The 9,550-nt window shown below is 31.7% G+C and overlaps 1 protein-coding gene across 1 annotated transcript; it reads left to right on the forward strand.

The window, feature by feature from the left end:
• Positions 3,153–5,102, forward strand: LOC18601417 (AAA-ATPase At3g28580). The gene has a single exon (XM_007032348.2). It carries the CDS (start codon positions 3,339–3,341, stop codon positions 4,893–4,895), a length of 1,557 nt encoding a protein of 518 aa, XP_007032410.2. The 5' UTR covers positions 3,153–3,338; the 3' UTR covers positions 4,896–5,102.

The following is a 9,550-nucleotide window of genomic DNA, read 5'->3' on the forward strand; positions in this document are numbered from 1 at the left end:
AACTCCGAATTACCATTTTGAGTCATCCCTGAACTGTGAAACTCTTAATTTCACCTTAAAATTCCTATTTGAATTAGTTCGAGGCTTAATCGACTCAATAGTACCATTAGGGGCAATATCATCTTTTAACGATTTCTCGAACTTCCTAAATATACAAACATTCTATCGAGCATGTGAATGACATTATAATTATTTTACAAAGCAGGGTTTGACATCTTCATTTTCATGTCAAATTCCTTTTTGATTTTAAACTTTATTTTTATTGTAAAGGTGTTTAGCTCCAAGAGTATATATCTTAGTCAAATACAAAGATAAAGAACAAATTACATGATATCTTTAAAAAATGTTGTTATTACATGCCATGTTCAAAAAATATTATTATAGTTGAAAAAAAGTTGTTAGATGTTTTAACTCCTAGAGTTTATGTTGTAGTAAAATACAAAGGAGAAAGTTACACGCCATGTTTAATAACATATCTTTAAAAAATGTTGTTATTACATACCATGTTCAAAAAATATTATTATAGTTGAAAAAAGTTGTTAGATGTTTTAATTCCTAAAGTTTATGTTGTAGTAAAATACAAAGGAGAAAGTTACACGCCATGTTTAATAAATGTTGTTGTTACATACCATGTTCAAAAAATTGTTACACACTTCAGCAGAAGATATTACACACCAAAACTTCAACAGTAGATATTGCATGCCAAGATCAAAGCTTTAGCACCAGATGTTACATGTTAAAGTTAAAGCTTCAACACCAGACATTGTACACTAAGGTCAAAGTTTTAGCATTGGATATTACATGCCAAAGCTTCCTTTTTCCTTCTTCCTACTGATGTTACATGCCAAGACATGAATCACTTTGTTACACGTCAAGGCATGTTATACTAAACTTGAATCATTGAAAAATACAACACCAATAAACCCAAAAAGCTGTTGTTACTCACCATACCATGCTTTTGGTCTGTAGATCGATGGTGAGATGGTGAGAGATAGACAAAGAGAGAGAGTTTTGTGAATGTAAATCAACAAACTCAAGAATATATTGTTACGTTCCATATCATGCTCTTTGGTTTGTAAATCAACGATGAGAGCGTGAGATGACGAGAGAATAGACAGAAAAAGATGGTGATGGTAGTAAAATTAAAAAAAGTTGGATGGCGAGAGAGAAAAATGGGAAGCATAGCATACGAATGGCAGGAGAAAAAATTTGAGAGCATTTAATTTGTCTGAAATACTTTTAAGAGTATTTTTGTTATCTCATGACTGTAATTGAGCAAAAACAATTAAATTTATATTGATGATTATTTTTTAAATGAGTTTATAAGAAAGGTTATTTCTTATAATTTTCTCCTATAAAAATCTTGAGTTTGAATCAATTTTGAATTACAAAATTTGTAAATAAACACTAACATCGTATCTGGCTGTCCAATCATGCTTACTAGAATCTGAAGATAACTCAAACAAATAGCATTCGAGGTAACGCTGTGGTTTCCTTCATCTTATTATTACGATAATATTATCAATTGATTTATAATAACCATATTTGATAATAGTTTTACTTGATAATTAACAGACATTGAAGTGAAGAGATCACGCCAAGTTTGATGTACATAAAAATCAAACAAAATTGTTTTTATAAAATGCCAAAATAACTATATTTTAAAAGTTAATAAATTAATAACTTTAATATTTTATTAATGTAAGAATTTGTGAAATATTATTATTTTATTTTCTTAAATAAGTTATAATTAATTAATTAATTAATTAATACAATGAACAAATATGAAAAACATATTTATCTTTGATAAGCCAACTCTTAACCTTTTAAATTAAATGAAAAAGCTTTGAACGGGAAGATAAATTTAATTTATTAAATTAATGTTGAATTTATTACCAAAACAAAGAATATATACATAACCATAAAAAATATGGAGGGAAATATGTAATATCCTTTGAATTGGCCGCAAATTTTTTTTGAAAGAATTAAATTATTTATAATTTTTAAAAAGGAAGCAAGTTTTTTATTCACAAGTTAAAAGGGTAAATTATCCATAATTAATTTTATAAATGACTTCACTTAGGTGAAAAAAAGGTTTTAACCTTTGGAAGGAGAGTTAGATCACCTCCCAAAATAATATATTAATCACTTTCAATAACCTAAGATTAGTGTCAAGTAAAATTGTCAAGGTCTTACCAAATACAATAATCTAATTAGTGAAGGCAAATCATGGTAAAATATGATTTTGAGAGGGAGAATCCGCACCAAACGCCTTGCAAAAGTTAAATCAGAAAGGAAGAAACACTCAATTTAAGATGGGTGTATTTTATTGACTCTTTTTCCTGATAGGGCCACTTCACAACGTCGGCCAATGTACAATTTCCCACAGCTCAAAGGTCACCGTATAGCCCATGGAGGTGGCCATGTATATTAAATGATTAAAATTATAACTGTATTCGACTAATTAAATCTTTCTGCTAATTGGGTCCAGTAAAAAAGCACAAACACAGGCTAAGGTCTTGCTCAGAGAAGGGTGTTGAAGTTAATTAATCCAATCAAATCTAGAATGTGATTCTCTTGTCAAAATTGTGGTAGCTTTTGGTAGTCAAATCTGAATCAACATCTAAGATATACAGTTCAGTCATAGGATTAATAGCAAATAGAGAATCCAAGGCTCAGATAATCTTTGGCTTTTGGCAGAAAGATTTGATATGAGCAAGTAGGCGTTAAATGATGTGACAGTGGTTCATTCATTCGTCTAGACAGCTATGTTTTTCTACCCTGGTGGATGACCAAAAGGCTTTGTCCATGTTTACACATTTACACATTGGGACCACATTCCCATTTACATCGTGTGGACCAAGCCCTAACACGTCATACATCCAATTGCGGGTCCAAACAATTTTAATAATTTTTTTATTATGGAAAGAAATTTCGAACCAACTACTTGTCTAAGCTGACGTCCAAGAGCCAGAACAAAAAACTCTCGTGCTTCTTGTTTTGTTTTGTCGGTGGCAGTAGTACTGGGACCCGTGTGGAGGGAGAAGAGATAGGAGTCCAAGCTGGTGGCTATGATTACCCACTGAAAGATTTTCCCTGGCTTACAAAATTAAGAAAAATAAATAAATACAGAGACCTTGACTTCCTTAGATCATGGTTCATTTTTTGTTTCTTTTAAGATGTTGGAAGCTAGTCAGAAGTTTCAATATGCAGACTGGGTGCTAAAACTTAAACACCAAGTCACAAGCAATCATCTCTTTCCCATATATTTAACAGTTGACACACTTCTGCATCACATAATTCAATAATTCTTAGAAAAGAAGAGAGAGTAGAGCAAAATGATGATGAAGGGAGATATGTGGTCTAATCTAGGCTCGACCATGGCAGCCATAATGTTCATGTATGCCATGTTCCGGCAATACTTCCCTCCTCAGCTTCAGGACTATATCTTTCGATATAGTAAAAAGCTGTCGAATTTGATGTATCCTTACATTCATGTAACCTTTGATGAATTCACTGGTGAAAGGATGAAGCGTAGTGAAGCATTCTCTGCAATTCAGAACTATCTCAGTGGCAAGTCCTCTGCTTTTGCTAAGCGGCTTAAGGCTGATGTTGTCAAAGATAGTCAGTCTTTAGTCCTTAGCATGGACTATGATGAGGAAATCACTGATGAGTTTAAAGGAGTTAAGGTTTGGTGGGCTGCAAGAAGAAATATTCCGAAAACACAACAGTTCTCATTTTATCCGTCTTCCGATGAAAAGAGGTATTACATTCTCAAGTTCCATAAACGTGACCGGGAATTCATCACCGGGACTTATCTCATTCATGTGCTCAAACAAGGAAAGGCTATAGCAGCAGATAACCGGCAGCGGAAGCTCTACTCCAACAATCCAGGCCAGAGTTGGTCTGGTTACAGAAGTACTAAATGGAGCCACGTAGTTTTTGAGCATCCTGCTACATTTGATACTTTGGCAATGGATGCAAAAAAGAAAGAGGAAATCAAGAAGGATCTTATCAAGTTTAGTAAGGGTAAAGAGTACTATGCTAAGATTGGAAAGGCTTGGAAGCGTGGTTATCTACTTTATGGTCCTCCAGGAACTGGCAAATCTACCATGATTGCTGCCATGGCTAATTTTTTGAATTATGATGTCTATGATCTCGAGCTTACTACAGTTAAGAATAATATAGAGCTGAGAAGGCTTTTGATTGAGACATCAAACAAATCTATCATAGTGATAGAGGATATTGATTGTTCTCTTGATCTTACAGGCCAAAGAGAAAAAAAGAAAAAGAAAGATGAGAATGAGGAAGAGATGGATCCAATAAGTAAGAAGGCAAAAGAAGAGGAGCAAAAAGATAGTGAGGTAACTTTATCAGGGCTTTTGAATTTTATTGATGGGCTTTGGTCAGCTTGTGGGGGTGAAAGAATCATTGTTTTTACTACCAACTATGTTGAGAAGCTTGATCCAGCTTTAATAAGGAGAGGAAGAATGGACAAGCACATTGAAATGTCCTATTGTCGCTTTGAAGCATTCAAGGTGCTAGCGAAGAATTATTTGGACATTGAGTTGCATCCACTTTTCGGAGAAATAAGCAGTTTGTTGGAGGAAACAGATATGACTCCCGCTGATGTTGCCGAGAATTTGATGCTGAAGTCAGATGATGATGAAGAGGATGAGACCTGTTTGAAGAATTTGATTGAAGCCCTCAAGGATGCAAAGGAGGAAGCAAGAAAGAAAGCTGAGGAAGAAGCTCGTCTAAAGGCTGAGAAAGAAGAGAAGGAAAAGGAACAAGCAGAGAAAGAAGAAAAGGAAAAGGAACAGTCTGTTAGAGAGGATGTCAAAGAAGATGCAACAGCAGCCAAAGAAGTTAAAGAGAATGGAGTCATCCATTAACTGCTAGGATATTAAGATTAGGATTAGTTGAGCAATCCTTATTGTTCTGAACTACCCCGTGAAATAATAACAACCATTAGGTTACTCAGCACTAAGCTCTAATGTTCCACCATGTCTCAACATAAAGCAATATAAGTGAATAGTGTGAACAATTCAGTTGGTTCCAACAAATTTTCCTCTTATTTGTATATTATCTCTATTCCAGAATTCAGCAAATCTATCCATCTTTGATGGCCTTGCCATCAAGAAAACTAGGTGGCAGTGAATACAGATTGAATTGATACTCCTCTGCTTTTGAGTAACCATGCAATTTGAGTCCATAACAAACATCTATTGCTAAACGCTTTATAAAGGAATTCTTAATGTCAACCTTGTTTAAACGCAGATTCCGAGCTGCTTTATGAATTCGCATCAAGTTCCTTTTAGATCTAATTACTAAATTTCAAGTCAAGAGCTTAATCAACTTTGAAGCTCTACGTTTTTTATTAACCGCATAATCCAAGCTTAATCAACTAAATTTCAAGTTTCATTTTAACTTAGATTTCATCAAAGGTGTTCTGTAAGTGCCCCAACTGCTTACCATTCACTTTAGATAATTGTCATGACTCTTCTTTCTTCCTAAGGGCCTAATCAAATGTGAGGTCAATACGACAAATTGCGGGATTCTTGCTTTGATTAATTAAAGTAATGACAAGGCAACGCAACGAGTCTTTCTTTCTCTGTGGCAAGAGCGGCCCAATAAATTTAAAGAGCTAAAACGAAATATTTAAATGAAGTTTTTTTTATTGAAATTAAAAAAATTATTAAAATTTTATTCTTCTAACTTTTTGAGATATAAAATTTTTAATTCAATTTTTATAATCAAGTTCTTCTAATATTTCTTTTTCAATTAATAATATAGGTAATTCATTTAATCTTTCTTGAGACATTGTTGATTTTAAATAAGATTTTATTAATTTTAGTTTTGAAAAACTTCCTTCTCCTGAAACAATACTTGCTGAAATTGTTAACATTATTCTAAAAGCAAAAATATATAAATTAAAGTAAAAAATATGTAAATTAAATTAAAAAATATGTAAAGATTAGAACAATAGTACCTAATTGTTGAATGCTTATTGCAAATCGCAAATGAGACTCACAACTTTATGAAGATAATAAAAGAACAGACTTTTTGTGTATTCTTTGGAGAAAAATTGAAGTTGAAGGAAGAAAGAGCAAATGAGAAAGGAAGATTTCAAAAGTAGATATTATACATTGAAAAGGAAGATTTTAAAAGTAGATATTATACATTGAAAAAAAATATAATTTTATATATAAGAAAAAAAAATAGCTGTTGGAAATCATTAAATGCATTGATTAAAAATAAGAGAAATAAGTGAGAAAAAATAGCTATTGGAAATGATTAAATACACATAACTGTTAGTTTATTGAAAATAAGAAAATATAGTTGAGAATTAATAGTATTTTAGAAATAAGAAAGTAATAGAAAATTGATATTTATTAAGTACATAATTAAAAAAGTGAAAAAATAAATAATTTTATTAATTATTTTTTATTTTTATATATTTTTAATTTTTATGTATTTTTAATATAATTAATTATATTATAATTATTATAAAATTATAAATCTTCTCTAAAATTGAGACCTCTCCAAATTGAGGGCTTAAAGCCCTTGCTTGGGTGGCTTCACCCAAGGGCCGGCCATGCTCTGTGGCCTCACATGATGAGAGTAGCTGTTATATCACCGTTGTTTTAGTTTAAAAAATCATCAAGTTTCACATATATTTGCCTGTTTTCGGTGCATTATTGGAAGATATTAATGGTACCTGACGTACTTAACATCCCTTGTCACATTCACTCTACGTATAAAGCATTACTACTAGTTTCTTTAATTTCTTAATATTTCCCTTTTGTTTTGTTTCCTATATATTAAAGAAGTAAGTCTTTCGGCTAACTCATGTCACTGAAAGCTAAGTATTGCATCAGTTTATTATCTTGCCTAGTCAGAAGACACCAACCGATACTAGTTTTCTCGGGAACAAGAAAACAAGTTAAGCTACCGTATGGTCATAAGATGACAATGAGGGCTTTTAAAGTATTTTCCTCTTGGATTTCCACATTTAGGATATAGTAATTTGTTTTATCCTGGCAGGTTACCTTGAAATAAAGGAATATTAGATATTTTCAATAATAATGAATGTAGGATAAAATTTTATATTAAAAAAATAAAAGAAAAAAAGAGTCATTTAAATAAAACGGGGAATAAGTTCATTCTAGTTGGACTTTAGTCAACAACGGATCACGCATGGATTTTTTTAGTTTGAGTGACGTTAAAATTAATTAAATTTAATATTTAATTAATTATAATGGCACTTGACCATGTGAAACGTATAGGTGTAGGCAACTGAAAATAATTTTTTAATTTTTTGGCAACAAAAAAAAAACATTTATGTCTATGGTTTGAAAAATAATTATTTTTGTTGATAACCAACAGACATAACTGCTAAAAATGGATAGAAACAGATTTTGTTCGAAATAGATAGAAATAGATTTTATATGAAATAGACACAATTGTGTCTGTTGGAAAACTATCTTGATTGTCTATGAATAAGACCTTCATCTAAAACAAAAAAGACACAAAAACAATAAAATAACATTATTTTTTTTCTTTTTAATATTCTCCAAATTTTCTTTTGTATCGTTTTACTCCAAAAAATCTTATAGAAGTATAGATAATCTTGCCATACATTGGTGAATGTTCAGTGAATTGACTTCATCAGTGCAAAACGCAATCAATCACTGAACTTTGTTGTATCCTTGAGATTTATCGCTTGTAACCTTTTGCATACACTCAGTGGGGACAAATAAAATTTTAAGGACAGTGACGCTATTACATGCTTTGAAGCCATTTCGATGTTTTCCAATTGGTGATCTAACAAAGAATCGATTTTAAGACAACTTTGAACATAATGATATGTTTAAGGCCACTTAATCTAACTCAAAATTGATCCTTCATGTTCCTTTAGGGATTTTATTGATAACCCTTTTATTGTTTCCTACTACGTGAACTAGACTTTGTTTATTGTCTATATATGCGGTTCACACGGTGATGAAACACACGGGTAAAGGATGAAATCAAGATATAAATGCCTTTTTTTCTGTATCTTTTACTTTTGCTGCTTACTCTTTTTTTTTCTTTTAACTATGATAAACTCAGTTGAGATTTATTAGCCTACATGAGAAGTTTTACTTGGTGGTGAAACATAATAAGGGATGCACATATAATTACGAATGGTCTTGCTAACTAAGCTGTTTGTGAAAGGGACACAAAACAATCTTCAAAAACTAAAAGTAGAAAAATGGAAAACTCATTACATGAGTATCGTTTTTATTTACTGTTTTTTCTTTTCATAGGTGAGACTACTATTTCCCATAAATAAAAGATCATTGTCCAGTTCATTTAAGTTGGACAAATTCCATAGTAACTGTTTTTAGTGTTAGCTAGTGAAAAGGTCATTAAATGAAATGACTGACACAAATTTGACCAAAAAAAGAAACTCTTGAAGCCAATATTTGCTGTATATAGTCTACTAACAGTAACAAAAACATGATATTCATGCTGACTAGATGCAAGTTGGGACCACAGTTTTGTGTGCCCTATAAGTGCAAGGGTACATCTTATTGCCAGAGATACATGGTTAAAGATTTTGGAGACTTTTTCATGAGTTTCAAAACACATGTAAATTTATGGTAAAACCAAAAACATGACAACCTTAATGAGTGAGCAGTCCTAGTAAAGTGTTGGTATATGCCTTGGAGTTAATTGGATTGATCAAGGGATATATTGTCATTTAATGAATACTTAATTGCATAACAATATGTGATAGAGGTTTTCTTTCATGTTAGTGTAATAATAAAGAGTTATTAAGTACAAAGTGGATGAAGCCCATGGAATATAAAAGCCTTGCAAGAGAATTGTAAAGTTGTTGCAATTATGAGATCTCTATGCATCAAAGCCATGTTTCTAAAATAGTTCCTAATCATTGTATTGTCAAGACAAGGCATTGATAATGCTCAAAGATTGGTATATGTTAAGCTTCCTTACTTGGAAAGTAAGCAATCAATCTCATAGATTGAAGTATATGGGATACTTGAGGATAACATGTAGGTGCTTGTTAAAGAACAAATTCATTGAACATGACCTACTATGAGAACTCCATTTGGTATTTCACTCAAGTGTCTATGGAATATATTCTCATGTGATAGTCATGCAACTAGTCCTTAGACTTGAGACACTAGGTCATCATGTATGAGGAATGACATACTTTGATTTCACTTCTAGGGGTCTAGAGGCAACCAGATGCCTCAACAAGGTGTTTTTGCTGGGATTCGACCTCATGCTCAAACATGAAATTAATTAAGAAATTAATAATATAACGCAAAGGAAAAATAAACTAGTATTTAATAAGAAAAACAACTGAATCCTATAGGATCAAGTTTTGTGTTTCTCATGTAATTTTTAAATTAATTATGAACACTCATAAGTTTAAGAGTTGCATACCTTACTCTAGATATTGAAATCAAGAGCCAATTAGATGTAAAAGGCTTGTGATGAATAAAGAAACTTGAAAAGAGAATAAGACAGTTTAAAATCC

Source organism: Theobroma cacao, chromosome 4, assembly GCF_000208745.1.
Source record: "Theobroma cacao cultivar B97-61/B2 chromosome 4, Criollo_cocoa_genome_V2, whole genome shotgun sequence".
Lineage (NCBI taxonomy): Eukaryota > Viridiplantae > Streptophyta > Magnoliopsida > Malvales > Malvaceae > Theobroma > Theobroma cacao.

Bases quoted from the DNA above. Each gene is read 5' to 3' on its own strand.
- LOC18601417 (XM_007032348.2), top strand. From the start codon at position 3,339: ATGATGATGAAGGGAGATATGTGGTCTAATCTAGGCTCGACCATGGCA.